We start from the raw sequence: 16,786 nt of genomic DNA on the forward strand, positions 1-16,786 counted from the left end.
CCTATCCCCATAACCCAGTAACCCCACCCAACACTATGGTCAATTTTGGACACTAAGGGCAATTTAGCGTGGCCAATCCACCTAACCTGCACATCTTTGGACTGTGGGAGGAAACCGGAGCACCCGGAGGAAACCCACGCACACACGGGGAGGATGTGCAGACTCCGCACAGACAGTGACCCAAGCCGGAATTGAACCTGGGACCCTGGAGCTGTGAAGCAATTGTGCTAACCACTATGCTACCGTGCTGCCCAATTAAATGCAATTAATATACAACTAACAGTATATATATGAATGTGTGCATTTGTGGATGTGTTTCTGTGTGAATGTACACGTGTCATGGCCTATGCCATCTGTTTATTGCTGACAAAAGAAGGGCTTGCTCTGTCTCTCCCTTTCTCATTGTCTGGTGATTTTCTTCCATTCTGATCTGAGGTCATTGGAAACCACTGGCAGGATTCTCCTTGTTCGAGTCCCCACGCCGGCGGGAAAACCGGCCCGAACCACTCGGGCGTCAACAGCCCCCGATAGTGCGCAATTCTCCGCACTTCCAGGGTCTAGGTGGACGGCAGATGGGTTGGCGCCGCGCCAGCCAGCGGCGATGGGATTACGCAAGTTCGCACATGCGCCGAAGGGCCGGCATGATCTCGCGCATACGCGCAACGGCCGACGTGGTTCCGCGCATGCGTAGACGGGCCAGCGTATTTTGGCGCATGCGCAGGGGGTTGTCGTTTTCACGCCGGCCATGCTGGAGCCCTACAGGGGCCAGCGCGGAAGGAAGGAGTGCCCTCACGGCACAGGCCCGCCCGCAGATCGGTGGGCCTGTATCGCGGGCCAGGGCACCATGGCCCGCGATACCGTCTGGGTCGGATCCCCCCGCACCCTGCCGAGGACCGCCCCAGCCGTGTGGGACCATGTCTAACCTATGCCGGCGAGACTGGCTGAAAATGAACAGCCGCTCAGCCCATCGGCCCGGAGAATTGCCGGGGGGGGGCGGTGTCAAAGTCAATATTTTCGCTTCTGTGGCAGAAAAATTCAACACACTCGTTAAGACAGAATAACAAGCTTTATTTTCGAAAACAACTGCATGCAGTAATGGCTGAAACATGAAGTAAGAGGGCAGTCAACAAAACTGCTCAGTCTTTCACAAGTTTGCCGCTTTCGGAGAATTAGCTCAATATTTATACATTAACTTTATCAAGATTATGTGACAACAGTTTGGTCAGGAGTTTGATCGGAAATACAAACGGAAGCAAAGACCAGACCATGTTTGGTCATATCACTCATACCATTATTTAGTCCTCGGAGGGAACATTGAAAGGTCAGAATAGATTTGTTTCTTCCTGAACTAGCTTTGTTTTAAATCCCTATGGCCCTGGGTTATGACGAGTTAGTTTTATCAGGAGTTGCCGAGGACCGGTGTTTTGGAATGGCTCGACCTTCGCTGATCTTTTCAGACTTCAAGTTATGCAGAGTTGGCCTACAGCCGTACTAGTCTGAAAATGGTTAGGGCAGCATTCTTTACCTGGGACTGGGGAGCTGGAATGAGTAGTTTCAGTCTTTCTGGTATTGTATCAAACCTTTTGACCAGTCTTCCCATTGACCAGTTTTCCCATCATGCCATTACTTAATTCGTACCATATCACATTCCCTCCTTTTATCATATCATGGCAACTAGTTAAATAGGTATATCCATAACTCGTTTGAAAATGCATTTACACAAGCAACCAAGCAATCCTATCCCTAGTAGAATTAGGAGTAGTAGAATGAAGGCCTTAAAGATCCAATCAAATAATCCGTGACCCAACCATCCTAGCCAACCCGGCGGGTTATAGTCATGAAATTAACTGCCAATCTCTTAAATTTGATCAGCCTGTCTCTTAATATGGTCGGCCAGGTTAGTGATATTTTCAGAGCCATCTGGAATATAAGTACAGCGCTCCTGACCTATGATAGCGCACGTTCCTCCCTGCGAGGCTAACAGATCATCCTAAGCCAGTCGATTTTGTAATGCCAAGGTCCAGACAGCTACTAGCTCAGCTGAGACCTCAGCCAGTGCCTGTCCAGCTTCCCTGGCTTCTGCTGCCGTTACATTCGCCAGTTGTTCCAATGCTGTGGCCATGTGGATCAGTTCGTCAGATGTCTTGCCCATTCCGTACAAGGGAAAGGCCATCATAAATAATTGTTCCGTTTTAGAAATAGTCCTTTTTGCTCGCGGGGGGAGTGCTTAAGGGTGGGTAGGTGACGCATTTGAGGTACAACATATCCCAAAAAGCAGGATCCTGTCCAATCAATGGGGAGCCATGGATATGCTTTAGTGCCGCATATGAAATAGATTCCATTATCGGCTGTAAAATCATCAGCTGATGTCATCCAGGGGATTGGGGATGTCTGTCCCCATGAAATGTTAGAGGTTATATTCCATACCTTGGACCAATCACAGTTAAACATGCCCTTGTTGGATATGCCTGGTACTGGTCCTTGCCAGTCAACTGTAAGGTTGCACCTACTTTGCCCCATTTACTTTCCTTTCCCTGATTTATTAAAACACATGGAACCTTGAACATTATACGAGTGGACAGTGAGGGAGGGTGGAGTCAAGGCATGATTATAAGCAGGTTGATACGAAGCCGAAAATGTAGTCATGTCATAGCCAGCAGATCTCCATATTTCCATATCCCCCCTATTTCCCCTGCTCCCTGTTTGATTTTGTCGTAAAATCCATTCAACTGTCTCTGCGATATGAAAGGGGAGGGATTGGAGAGGCATTCCTTCCCTCGAATGGGCGGGATGTGGGTACAAACCCAACACTTGCTTACGTTCAATTTTTCGGTATAAAGATATGACATATATAAATAGGTAATGGAAGGCAGGTCTCGTTTAGGTCATTTTTTTTACTACCGAGTGGCGATTAAGGCTAAATAGTCCAGAGAGTCCAAAACTTATAATGAAGATCTTCATCCTGTGTTCTCATCTGGGTTGGAGACTATCTTCTTGCAATCGGATAGATGTATCCAACTTGAACGTCCTTCAAGTTTGACGGAAGTCGGTGTAGTCAGCAGTACGAGGAAGGGTCCGCTCCAACGTTGTCCTAGTTTCTTTCTGTCCCGGTTTTTCACTAACACTTGGTCTCCGGGTTTGATCACTGGATATCGAGGGACGGCTGTCCCTGCCGTTACTGGGAGATGTGCCTGTTTTACCTGTGACTGGAGAAACTTCAGAGAAAGTGTTAATTGCTTCAAATAGTTCTGCATCTGTTCCCCCATCACATGGAGGTCTACTCCCTCTAGGGGTTTTTCATGGGCATCGCAGGGAGTCCTCATTGGCCGACCATAGACTATCTCTGCAGCTGACAGTCCGGTCCGCGAATGGGGAGTCACTCGTATGTGAAACAGTGCCAAGGGTAATAATTTTCGCCAATTTAACCCAGTTTCTTCAGTTAATTTAGATAATTTTTCTTTTAACGTCCCGTTGGCTCTTTCCACAATTCCTGCTGCCTGTGGGTGATACGCGCAGTGCAGTTGCTGTTTAATTACGAGTGCTTCGCACAATTCAGTATTGATCCGAGCCACAAAATGTGGTCCATTGTCTGAGCTCACCATTTTGGGTTCCCCAAAACGAGGAATGACTTCCGTTAACAACAACTTCACCACTGTATGTGCCGTACAATTAGTGGTGGGGAAGGCTTCAATCCATTTACTAAACACATTGATTATTACTGAACAATATTTATAGCACTGTGCTTTTGGCAATTCGATAAAATCAAGCTGTATACAGGCAAAAGGGCCATCTGGCAAGGGAGTGGTTCCTGGAGGGCATTTAATGCCTTTACCCTTATTATGTTTCATGCAAATGACGCATCGATCCAGCCGCGTTTGCGCTGCTGTATTCAAATCTGGGTGCCACCAAGTTTTTAGGAGTAGCTGTACCATTCCCTCCTTGCCAAGATGGGTACAAGAATGCAAATAATCAATAAGTACCAGCAATAAAGAATTCGGAATACAAACTTGACCAACGGGAGTAAGCCAGAGGTCTCGTGTCAAGGAGTGTGAACATCCCATTGACTTCCATAGTGTGCGCTCGGAATCAGAGGCGTCCATCTGTAAATTTTGAACTTCAGTTATCTCTGGCATGCCCTTCGTTCCTAATGCAGGTACCTGATTTAGAGCCTGATTAGCCCCACTGGTAACAATCAGAGAGGCTGATATAGTCGCAGCCTTAGCAGCTGAATCAGCACGGGCATTTCCTAATTGAACAGGAGTGTCCCCCTTTGTGTGCTCAGCACATTTAATAATTGCCAATTGATCGGGAAGCTGAATAGCATCGAGGAGATTTTTAACCCAAAAAGCATTTTGAATGGGAGCTCCCGTAGAGGTGAGAAAGCCTAGCTGTTACCAGAGGCGACCAAAATCGTGGGTCACGCCAAAGGCATACCTAGAATCAGTGTAAACATTAGTACTTTTATCTGTGGCCAAAATACATGCTCGAGTAAGGGCAAATAGCTCGGCTTTATGTGCAGAGACAGGGTTCTGGAAGGCTGCTGTTTCCCGAACGTCAGTGTCGGTTACCACGGCATATCCCGACTGTGGGATGCCAGTGAGAGAAATGGAGGAACTGCCAACAACATAAAAAATTAGATCTGGATTATCAATAGGCCGGTCCGTTAAATCCGGGCGAGGCGCGGTAAGGAAGTGATTCCGAAGCAAACAATCGTGTGGCGGATCCACAAGGTTATCGGGGGGCTGCTCGAGGAACACAGCAGGATTTAAGGTAGAACAGTAATGAAAAGAGAGGTAGGGGTTTTGCAATAGTGAAACCTCATTGCGGCTCAAGCGAGCTTGAGTCAGATGCTGGGTTTGCTGAGACGTTAGGAGAGCCACAATAGAGTGCGAGGTATGCACTTGTACTGGCTGGTGAAGGGTCAGATTAGAGGCTGCCTGTGCTAACAAATGGACAGCCGTAAGAATTTGGGTGCAGGGAGGTAGACCGCAAGCTACAGGATCCAATTTTGTAGAATAGTAGGTGACCGGGCGACACCGGTCACCGTGTTCTTGTGTTAGAACACCAGTGGCACATTCATCAAGAACATTAACGTACAACTGAAAGAGTCTGTCATACATAGGTCGTCCTAGCGCTGGGGCAGTAGCCAGGGCGTTTTTGAGAGTAACAAAAGATTGTTTTGCTGAATCAGGAAGTTCAAACTTAAGAGGAGCATTTTGAGAGGAGTACGGAGTTAAATCTTTAGTATGGACAGTAACATTCAGAATCCATTGTCTGCAAAAGTTCACCAATCCTAAAAAGGCTCACCTGCTTGGGCGATGTAGGAAATGGGGTCTGCAGTATAGGAGTAATGCGTTCCTGAGTAAGGGGGCGATCCATAGCACTTATTAGGACACCCAAAGATTTGACCTGCCGTTGGCCTTTATGAACTTTAGTGGGCGGGATCACATATCCCCATGAATGGAGATGGATGAGCAGGTAAATGGTGTCACGCTGGTTAGCGTTGAAGTCAGGGCTGGCAAGGAGTAAGTCATCAACATATTGCATGATGGTGGAGTCACCAGGAGTTGATAATGTCGCTAACTGGAAGTGCAATGCTTGTGAGAAAAGGGTTGGAGAATGAATGAAGCCCTGTGGGAGCCTAGTCCAAGTGTATTGGTTGCCCTTAAATGTAAAGGCAACAAATACTGTGATTCAGGGGCGAGGGGTATGGCAAAAAAGGCATGTTGTAACTCAACAAGGGTGAAAACAGTCGCTTCCGGTGGGACATTACTAAGGATTGTCGCCGGGTTTGGGACAATAGGGTGTAAGGGTTCCACTATCTGATTAATACGTCGGAGTCTTGGACCAAACGCCATTCGGATGGTCTTCCTATCTTAGGAACTGGAAGAATTGGGGTGTTACAGGGCGATTGGTATGGTACCACAATTCCCTGTTGAAGGAACGATTGAATCATGACCGAGACTCCTTCTTCAGCCTCGGGGAGCAAAGGGTACTGTGAAATCGAGGGCAAGGGCATGTTAGGTTTAACTTTAATAACAACGGGAGGGACATTAGTGAGACCAACTTCGTGTTTGGAGGCCGCCCATAAATCTGCGGGTAGTTCAGAAGTCGTTGATTGGACTGAACGATGGTGGTGCAGTGTGCCAATGAGGACAAATGGGCGTTGAAAATATTCTAAAGTGCCTGCGGGTAGGATTTGACTTCCATTAAAGAAAGGATCAGCTTGTCCTCACAGTGCAACTGCCAGAAATCCCAAGGACATGGCACTGTAGTCTTCGTTCACAGAAAGGGTCACGTGGGGTGACACAATTCCCGACTGACACCAGAGGCCATGGGGTAAATTGACAAGAAAGGCAGACCCTTCTTTTCCCTTACGAGGCCAACAAAGGAAACGGATTGTAGAGAACCGAGAGCACCTTGGTAAATGCTCTCCAAATCAGGCGAGTATCCTATATGATCATAGCAAAGAGTGACATGTGGATCGGGAATATCTAAGGGAGGCGAAAAGTGGGAGGGATCAAAATCAACCGACCACCACTGTGGAGTAGTGAAAAGAGGAAAATTTCGAAGCTGGGCCTGCGGGATAGCTGATATAGTAATGCCGTTATCAAGGCAAACAATTTCCACCTGCAAGGGACACAGCAAGTCACGTCCGGCCAGGTTGACACCGAGGACGCGGGTAACCGTGAAAGGGATGCAACACTCCTGGCCCTCAAATTGAAAAGAGAGCGGCTTCGTAAGTGGATAAACAGCACCTTCCCCCATGAAACCAGCAAGTTCCACATGCTTATCAGAGAGGGGTAAGCCATGTTTCTGAATTAATGTCCAGTCTAGCGTAGAATGAGTCGCTCCGGTGTCAATCAGGAAGGGAATGGGCACGCCTTCTATGTAAATCGTAGCGGTGGGCTCGTCAGAGTGGTCTGTTGAGAGGACCGGAAAGTTCGATCGGGCTAGTCAGTAGGGGTTAGAGGTAGTAAAGGGTGTCTGCCGACGGGGTTGAGATCTACCTAGTCGTCGGGGTGCTGGACAATCCCTAGCATAGTGGCCTGTACGTTGACAGTTGAAGCAAGTGACATTATATTTGGTAGGAGGACGACGCGGAGGAGCGCTGTCGAAATCCTCCGTGTGTGGAGTGAAGGGGTAAGGAGCCTGTGGGCGGTAACCAAATTCAGGAGGGTCCGTGCAGTCTGGGCGATAGTAACGTGAATCTGTCTGAGAGTTCTGACCTTGAAGAGCTCTTCTTTGAGAGGGACGTTGGATGAATTTGGATTTAATTTTGGGCGAAGTGTCTTTGTAACAGGTCTCACGGTTGCGGCCATTGCTCCAATAATAAGACACAGCACGTTTCATTTGAGGTTTAGAATTGTCAGACCAGTCCATGTTATTAGTTTTAATACTGGATGCTATGCGGTCAGGCAAAACCTGCATTAATAGTGCATTAAATTGGGGAGACTGTGTTCCTGCATTGAAAGCAATGTCCCCGGAGTAAAGAGTGTACACGCCACAAAAGCGGTCAAAACATTCTGGACCATCTTCCTTAGAAGTGGGGGTACATTCAAGGAGTTTGGTGATGTCAACGGGTTTACGGAGAGCCCGTTTCAGTGCCGGGAACATTAAAGTACGCTGATCGTCCTCCGTTTGGTGTGCGGCGCTGAAGGCCGTCCACGTGTCCCCATGAAGTCCTAATTCATTTTTACATCTTTCCCCTAATTCTGGGGGAAGGAATGAACAAATCAGTGAATATTGATCACGTGCGGTAGCCCCGTACATGGTCGCAGTTCTCCTCAAAAACTCAGTGAACCCTTCTGGGTCCTCTTTGTAGGAGGGACATTGGGCCATGATCAAACATAGTTCCTGAGGTTTAAAAGCCTGCCACACCTCAATGAATGGGTCGTCATTATCACCAGCGTGGGGGTTAATAACACTCCTAATGGGATAATTTGCCGGGGGGAGGTGGCGGAAAAGTTTCCTCCTCCTTAGGTTGGAGTGATAAATCAAGAAGAGCCCCATTGACAGAGGTGAAGGGTTGTTCCATATTCACGGCTTGTGTATGTGACCGAGTGCGTGTTGCTACGGGGGATGCGTTAGCAGGAGTTTCATTGGCAGTGGGACCATAAGGGGGAGTCTGGACTTGGGACGGTGGAATTGTAGAGTCAGGGTGTGCAGGATGAGGGTGAGGTTCAGGGGTTAAATCCTCCTCCTCTTCCGTATCGCCTGAATAGGGAAACATCGGCATGCCAGAGCAACTGGGAGGATCCTCCTTCTGTTTAATCTGCTGGGCTAGCCCTCTCTGCATATTGGTTGGAGATTTTTTATTTTTGCCGTGTTGTTTATGCTTTCTATCCCAAAGTTCACATTCCAATTTTAAAGTCTCCCAATTTTTTGCTTTACCATCCACACAATCATCAATCCCTTTTCTACGGGCGTTATCTCTCCAACTCATTAATAGTGATTGTTCGTGGCACTTACTGGACTGCTTCTTCCACTCTGAGATTAAAAACCTCCACTTAAAACCGACGTTTCTCTGCCAAATGATTTTCATAGAACATAGAACATAGAAAAATACAGCACAGAACAGGCCCTTCGGCCCACGATGTTGTGCCGAACCTTTGTCCTAGATTAATCATAGATTATCATTGAATTTACAGTGCAGAAGGAGGCCATTCGGCCCTTTGAGTCTGCACCGGCTCTTGGAAAGAGCACCATACCCAAACTCAACACCTCCACCCAACACCAAGGGCAATTTGGACATTAAGGGCAATTTATCATTGGCCAATTCACCTAACCCGCACATCTTTGGACTGTGGGAGGAAACCGGAGCACCCGGAGGAAACCCACGCAGGCACGGGGAGGACGTGCAGACTCCGCACAGACAATGACCCAAGCCGGAATCGAACTTGGGACCATGGAGCTGTGAAGCAATTGCGCGATCCACAATGCTACCGTGCTGCCCTTAAGAACAAATAAATCTACAGTATATCATTTTACCGTCATCCATGTGCCTATCCAATAGCTGCTTGAAGGTCCCTAATGTTTCCGACTCAACTACTTCCACAGGCAGTGCATTCCATGCCCCCACTATTCTCTGGGTAAAGAACTTACCTCTGATATCCCTCCTATATCTTCCACCTTTCACCTTAAATTTATGTCCCCTTGTAATGGTGTGTTCCACCCGGGGAAAAAGTCTCTGACTGTCTACTCTATCTATTCCCCTGATCATCTTATAAACCTCTATCAAGTCGCCCCTCATCCTTCTCCGCTCTAATGAGAAAAGGCCTAGCACCCTCAACCTTTCCTCGTAAGACCTACTCTCCATTCCAGGCAACATCCTGGTAAATCTTCTTTGCACCTTTTCCAGAGCTTCCACATCCTTCCTAAAATGAGGCGACCAGAACTGTACACAGTACTCCAAATGTGGCCTTACCAAAGTTTTGTACAGCTGCATCATCACCTCACGGCTCTTAAATTCAATCCCTCTGTTAATGAACGCGAGCACACCATAGGCCTTCTTCACAGCTCTATCCACTTGAGTGGCAACTTTCAAAGATGTATGAACATAGACCCCAAGATCTCTCTGCTCCTCCACATTGCCAAGAACTCTACCGTTAACCCTATATTCCGCATTCATATTTGTCCTTCCAAAATGGACAACCTCACACTTTTCAGGGTTAAACTCCATCTGCCACTTCTCAGCCCAGCTCTGCATCCTATCTATGTCTCTTTGCAGCCGACAACAGCCCTCCTTACTATCCACAACTCCACCAATCTTCGTATCGTCTGCAAATTTACTGACCCACCCTTCAACTCCCTCATCCAAGTCATTAATGAAAATCACAAACAGCAGAGGACCCAGAACTGATCCCTGCGGTACGCCACTGGTAACTGGGATCCAGGCTGAATATTTGCCATCCACCACCACTCTCTGACTTCTATCGGTTAGCCAGTTCGTTATCCAACTGGCCAAATTTCCCACTATCCCATGCCTCCTTACTTTCTGCATAAGCCTACCATGGGGAACTTTATCAAATGCCTTACTAAAATCCATGTACACTACATCCACTGCTTTACCTTCATCCACATGCTTGGTCACCTCCTCAAAGAATTCAATAAGATTTGTAAGGCAAGACCTACCCCTCACAAATCCGTGCTGACTATCCCTAATCAAGCAGTGTCTTTCCAGATGCTCAGAAATCCTATCCTTCAGTACCCTTTCCATTACTTTGCCTACCACCGAAGTAAGACTAACTGGCCTGTAATTCCCAGGGTTATCCCTAGTTCCTTTTCTCGGCAGAAATGCAATTATCGTAGTTCCAAGTGCCCCCTAGTGGCCAAATATCGTTACCCAATTTATTGTTCAGCACTGCAGATAATTTACGTAAATTACGTTTGTGAGAAGGGTTTTCAGAACATATGAAAAATAGAGGGGAATTGCCCCCGGTTTTGTCTAAACTCTGTCCCATAATGTCAATAAAATGTGCCCCTGGCAATCAAAAAAAATCCCTGGTACCAAATCAAATTACAGGGTGCCTGACCCAAATTTAAACCTGCAAAACAAGCAAGAGGTCCCTGACCCCTAAGGCTAACCACAATTGGGGCCCCTGACCCGCAGTACTCTACTAACAATTTAATAAGTACAATTTAGATTCGAGCACGTCACCTGTTTAGTTACTTCCGTTAGGGATGAGGGGTCGAACCACTAATCCGAGAGAGAGAGAGAGACCAATGTTAATCTTACCTTGTGCCGGCGTCTGTCTCTTTCCTCCGGGTCTGGCTCGATCACTTCTTCAGTCCCCCACGGAATTCACTCAGGATATTGGTAACTGCTTGCTTGCGCCAAATGTCAAAGTCAATATTTTCGCTTCTGTGGCAGAAAAATTCAACACACTCATTAAGACAGAATAACAAGCTTTATTGTCGAAAACAACTGCATGCAGTAATGGCTGAAACTTGAAGTAAGAGGGCAGTCAACAAAACTGCTCAGTCTTTCACAAGTTTGCCGCTTTCGTGGAGAATTAGCTCAATATTTATACATTAACTTTATCAAGATTATGTGACAACAGTTTGGTCAGGAGTTTGATCGGAAATACAAACGGAAGCAAAGTCCAGACCATGTTTGGTCATATCACTCATACCATTATTTAGTCCTCGGAGGGAACATTGAAAGGTCAGAATAGATTTGTTTCTTCCTGAACTAGCTTTGTTTTAAATCCCTATGGCCCTGGGTTATGACGAGTTAGTTTTATCAGGAGTTGCTGAGGTCCGGTGTTTTGGAATGGCTCGACCTTCGCTGATCTTTTCAGACTTCAAGTTATGCAGAGTTGGCCTACAGCCATACTAGTCTGAAAATGGTTAGGGCAGCATTCTTTACCTGGGACTGGGGAGCTGGAATGAGTAGTTTCAGTCTATGTGGTATTGTCTCAAACCTTTTGACCAGTCTTCCCATTGACCAGTTTTCCCATCATGCCATTACTTAATTTGTACCATATCACGGGGGGGTGGCACTGCCAACTGCCCCCGACCGGCGTGGCGTGAACCCCACCCGAAAACAGGTGCCGGAGAATACGGCAGCCGGTATCGGGGCGGGATTCGCGCCACCTCCCAGGGATTCTCCGACCCGGTGGGGGTGTCGGAGAATCCCGCTGCACGTTTTTGATTTTTGAAGTGTCTACATGACTTTTAGAAAACTATAATTTGCAATTTGTTTGTACCTCCAGGAATTGACTAGCGAACTTGTTGACCCCATTTCTGATCCTCTTCCACCATCAACAAGCCCACCTGAAGCAAGCTGTGGAGACCATGAGGTGCCAAAAACATCTTTCTTAAATGCAGAGGGATTCAAAAGTATACTGGGAATAGGACCATTAACTGAACTCGTAGAACCGGGCAAAGTCCTTGCAGAGCCAGAGAAAGTCAACGCAGAGCCGGAGAAAGTCAACGCAGAGCCGGAGAAAGTCAACGCAGAGCCGGAGAAAGTACCCGTGGAACCAGAGAAAGTACCCGCAGAACCAGAGAAAGTAACCGCGGAACCAGTGAAATACCCTCAAGGGCTGGTAAAGTTCCCCACAGAGTTGGTGAACTTCCCTGCAGAGCCGCTGAAAGACCACACAGCCCCAGACAAATTCCCCACCGAACCAGTGAAAGTCCCTGCAGAGCCAGTGAAAGTCCCTGCAGAGCCAGTGAACGTATCTTCAGAACCAGAGAATGTCCCTGCAGAGCCAGTGAACGTACCTGCAGAACCAGTGAAAGTTCCTGCAGAGCCAGTGAACCTACCCGCAGAACAAGTTGAAGTCCCTGCCGAGCCAGTGAAAGACCCTGTAGAACCAGTGAACGTGCCCGCAGAGCCTGTGGAAGTACCCGCAGAACCAGCGAAAGTCCCTGCAGAACCAGTGAAAATCCCTGCAGAACCAGTGGAAGTCTCTGCAGAACCAGTGAACATACCCTCAGAACCAGCGAAAGTCCCTGCAGAGCCTGTGAAAGTCCCTCCGGAACCAGCAGAAGTCCCTGCAGAACCAGTGAAAGTCCCTGCAGAACCAGCAAACGTCCCTGCAGAACCAGCAAACGTCCCTGCAGAACCAGCGAACGTCCCTGCAGAACCAGTGAAAGTCCCTGCAGAACCAGTGAAAGTCCCTGCAGAACCAGTGGAAGTCCCTGCAGAACCAGTGAAAGTCCCTGCAGAACCAGTGGAAGTCCTTGCAGAACCAGTGAAAGTCCCTGCAGAACCAGTGAAAGTCCCTGCAGAACCAGCGAACGTCCCTACAGAACCAGCGAACGTCCCTACAGAACCAGCGAACGTCCCTACAGAACCAGTGAAAGTCCCTGCAGAACCAGTGAAAGTCCCTGCAGAACCAGCGAACGTCCCTACAGAACCAGTGAAAGTCCCTGCAGAACCAGTGGAAGTCCCTGCAGAACCAGTGAAAGTCCCTGCGGAACCAACAAAAGTACCCACAGGACCAGTGAAAGTCACTGCAGAACCAGTGAAAGTCCCTGCAGAACCAGTGAAAGTACCCACAGAATCAGTGAAAGTCCTTGCAGAATCAGTGAAAGTCCCAGAAGAGCAAGCAAAATTCCATACCGAGCCAGTGAAGGTTCCCACAGCCCCAGACAAAGTCCCCATAGCCCTAGGCAAAGTCCCCACAGCACCAGTGAAGATCTCTGCAGAGTCAGTGGAGGTCCCCACAGCACCAGACAAAGCTCCCACAGCAGCAATGAGGTTCCCCGCAGCAGGAGGTCTGATCCCCTCTGACCAATATGTGGGTGCTACATCCAAAACAGTGAGTATAACAACAACTCACTCACTCTCACAAGCAACCAACTCAAGCTCAGTCCCTCAATCAACATCTAAAAATTCCCTGAGCTGGGAATCAGCTGTTTATTCCTCCTCTACAGCTACAGGGACCATGTCCCGCAAGTTGTCAGTACTGGAGCCTGTGGTCTCGGCACCAAACCTTCTGACTCCCAGCAAAACCTTTGCTTGGCAAGGAGCAGAGGATTTCAGAGAGCCGCTTGTCTGGGTCCCTGAGGCGATGGGACCACGCCATCCTGGGGCAGCAAAGAACCTAGCAATCTCCAGCTCCGCTCCCCTCCTCATAAACCCTGATCCACGACCCAGTGCCGAGCAGATGGATCAAACCCTATACAATATCCTATTCCGCACTCCAATGGCTGTGCCAGATGGGATGCTGGCTAGCATGCCTGAGGAAGATCATGAGTATTGGGGCGTGCTCTACTTCCTTGGCCTGGAGGCAGCCCGAGATTTGATAAGGAAACGGAAGGATGATGAAGACAAGAAACCCAAGAAGATAAGATCAGTTTTATAGCCATACTGAGAGCGGAACATTTACCAAATTTAACCCACTTACACTATGGGTTGACACATATCGCAGGGAGTTTACCAGTCCAAAGGAGGAACACAGTGTCATCAATAGCTTGGACATGGCTGGGTGATGTTTGAACCCCATTTCCCAGGAGATCTTTGCTTGTTTGCAGAAGAATTCCTGGTCTTAGACTTTGTATTGTTCGGAACACCATGCCTCTCTCATTCTCTCTGCATTTTGACAGCCTTAAGTCATGTACATTAAAGTGCACAAAAGGAATGATGTATTACTTATGTAGACTCTGTCTCAAAATTCTCCCGTGTTTAAAAAGGATCCTCTCTTGAAATGTTTGTCCAATAACAGGTGGTTTTTGTGCGTCTGTCATGCTATCTTTTATTTTGAAATAAACAATAAAAGCTCCAATTAATAACGAGAATGAGCTCTTTGGGATTGGTTGGTAAACCCAGTCACTGTTGAAGACTTTGCTTCTCTTTTGTGCAAATGTCAGTGAATGGAATGGAATTGCTAGCAGGCCAATGATGGCCATTGAGGAAATGTGGGTCCCATCAATCATTGGATATTGGTTGATATCAGCTGCCCAAACTAACTAAGGGTGTCAGAGAAGAGTAACCTTCTTTCTAGCCTGGCACTATTTCATGTCTGCATCCCAGAGTTACATTGTGAAAAGCTGTAGCAAAACTCCACTATTTCCCAAGGTCACATATCATGCTCACACAATATACCACCAAGTTCTTTGGGATAAGTCCTCTGTGAGCTACAGCGCTCTACTGCAACAACAGATCCCAGGGTGAAAGAATACTGTGCCAATGCAGTATAATGTTCCCACTAACACTTTTTCCAGCTCTGAAAAAGAATCGTGTTGGATCGAAACATTAACCCTGTTTCTCCCTCCAGAGATATGTCCAGACCCGTTGAGTTTTTCCAGCATTTTCTGTTTTTAATTCCCTCTAACTTCTGTTTGTTGGCCAAGCCGGCTTGTTGCACTGTGCTGTCACTTTAGGACTGGCACATGACCCCTTAATATACAATAGAATCGCATTGCATCCATAGAACCCCACATAGTGCCAGCTGTGGTGGAATTTGAACCCATGTACCTCGTGCAATAGTCTGGGTCCCTGGATTATTAGTCTGGTACCATTGCCACTATACCACCATCTCTAAAAGGACAAAGGCAGCAGACACATGGGAACAACACTAACCAAGTTCCTCTCCAAGCCACACACCATCCTGACTTGGAAATATATCACTCACAGTGGATCAGCAACCTGGAACTCCCTTCCTACAACACTGTGGGAGCACCCACAAGGGCAATTAATGTTGGGCAACAAATGCTGGCCTTGCCAGCAACACCCACATCCCATGAAAGAATAAAGAAAAGCAGGCGAAGGGCTTTCAACATCATCTGCTTTCACCTCTCAGATATTAGCATACTTTGTTGATAAACTTCCCAACTTCTTTTTGAATTTGTTCTTGGGACATGAGCAACATGGTACCATCGACAATAGGGTATTTCAAATTGCGGGTCACGACCTGCGGGTGGGTCACGGGCAGGTGTCGGGTGGGTCGCAGAGCGATCGGTCATGACGTTCCCGCGGTGATCCCAATCGCAGGAGAAGCCCGATGTCCACTACCTTTAACAATGAGAATGGCGGTTGCTGCTGCCTTTTAAATGAAAATAAATTAGACTTTGTAGAGTCTTCCAGCCAGAAGCGGCATCAGAGAGAAGGTTAGGGTTAGGATTACGTGCTCTGTATGTACACTTGACATCAAACACCTTGTACGTGTTTTTGGTGCCAAATCAAGGAGTGGGGTTGCTTCCATTTTCCAGCTACTGACAAGAGGACTGTGCAGATGGATAATTTTCTTCAAAGTAAGAGACAGCCAGAGACGTAAGTAGGTAGTGTACCTACTGAACATGATCTCACAAGTGACTCTGCTGGAGAGAGCTGCTCAGGAGAGTGCAGGGCAGGACAGAGCAGTGCTAGTGTTAGCTCTGTACAGAGCTCCCATGCCTCTGGTTAACAGTCTGCAAAGAAGAAACTTAACTAAGTAGTTTAAAATAATTTCTTGAGGTATGGTTTTGTCAATTGCACCAATACAAATAAAGATGTAAATCCCATGTGTGTTAAATGCAGGGAAGTACTGGTAAATGAGTAGAGAAGTTTCAGATTTGAAAGAGAAGTGATGGGTGTAAAATTTTTGAGATTGAGACCCCAGAGCCAGTTATTAACTTAAAGCTGACACCGAATTAAAAGACAAAGCTGCTGTAACTGACATGTGATAACACATTAAAACGCACCAAAATCCCATGAGGCTGAAGTAGCATATCCAGTGCTGAGTAAAACAAGCATTTTGTTGCTGTTGCCCTTCACCACAACCCACATGTGCGAGGTTGGATTTTCAGTTTTCATAAAGATGATGACGGCACAAATGAACTCGTTGAACTCTGCACCTGATATGCGCATTGCCCTCTCCTCCTTTGAATGTGATTCAAGTGAAATTGTGAGGACCAAGTAGGCTCCCCATTCACATTAAAGGAAAGCAAACATCGCAAGTCCCGCGAAGGTCAGCCGGGGTGAGTCGAGAAGTTCAACCAATTGGCAAAAGTGGGTCCAGTGCAAAAAAGTTTGAAAAACACTGATCTACAGGATGCATGTAACAACTCACCATTTATTGTAGATAGTAATCGACTATTTCCTGATAGATCTGATAGGTAAAAGGCGGCTATTTAGTGTAATTATTAAGATCCAGTTTTAATACCCATTTTAAAATGAGGATTTCAGCACTCATAACCTCAGGTCATGATAAAACACACAGCTTCATCAGAGACACAAAATGCCTGACACATGCATAAACTAATTGGAGATTAAAACAACATTTTCACTAAGCAAGATGAAAAAGCTATTGTTCTAATAAACATATTTTCAAAGACAGTTTGACATTAAGAG

The 16,786-nt window shown here is 47.0% G+C and overlaps 1 protein-coding gene across 1 annotated transcript in view; it reads left to right on the forward strand.

Moving 5' to 3' along the window:
* The window catches only part of LOC140393547 (uncharacterized), a 229,516-nt gene extending 215,420 nt beyond the window's left edge, over positions 1 to 14,096 (forward strand). Inside the window, exon 5 of the mRNA XM_072479842.1 lies at positions 11,718 to 14,096. Within this exon, the coding sequence (XP_072335943.1) occupies positions 11,718 to 13,820 (2,103 nt within the window). The 3' untranslated portion in view covers positions 13,821 to 14,096. The remainder of the gene's footprint in view (positions 1 to 11,717) is intronic.
* Positions 14,097 to 16,786: the final 2,690 nt, after the last annotated feature.

The sequence above is a fragment of the Scyliorhinus torazame genome, chromosome 17 (genome assembly GCF_047496885.1).
Source record: "Scyliorhinus torazame isolate Kashiwa2021f chromosome 17, sScyTor2.1, whole genome shotgun sequence".
Taxonomy (NCBI): Eukaryota; Metazoa; Chordata; class Chondrichthyes; order Carcharhiniformes; family Scyliorhinidae; genus Scyliorhinus; species Scyliorhinus torazame.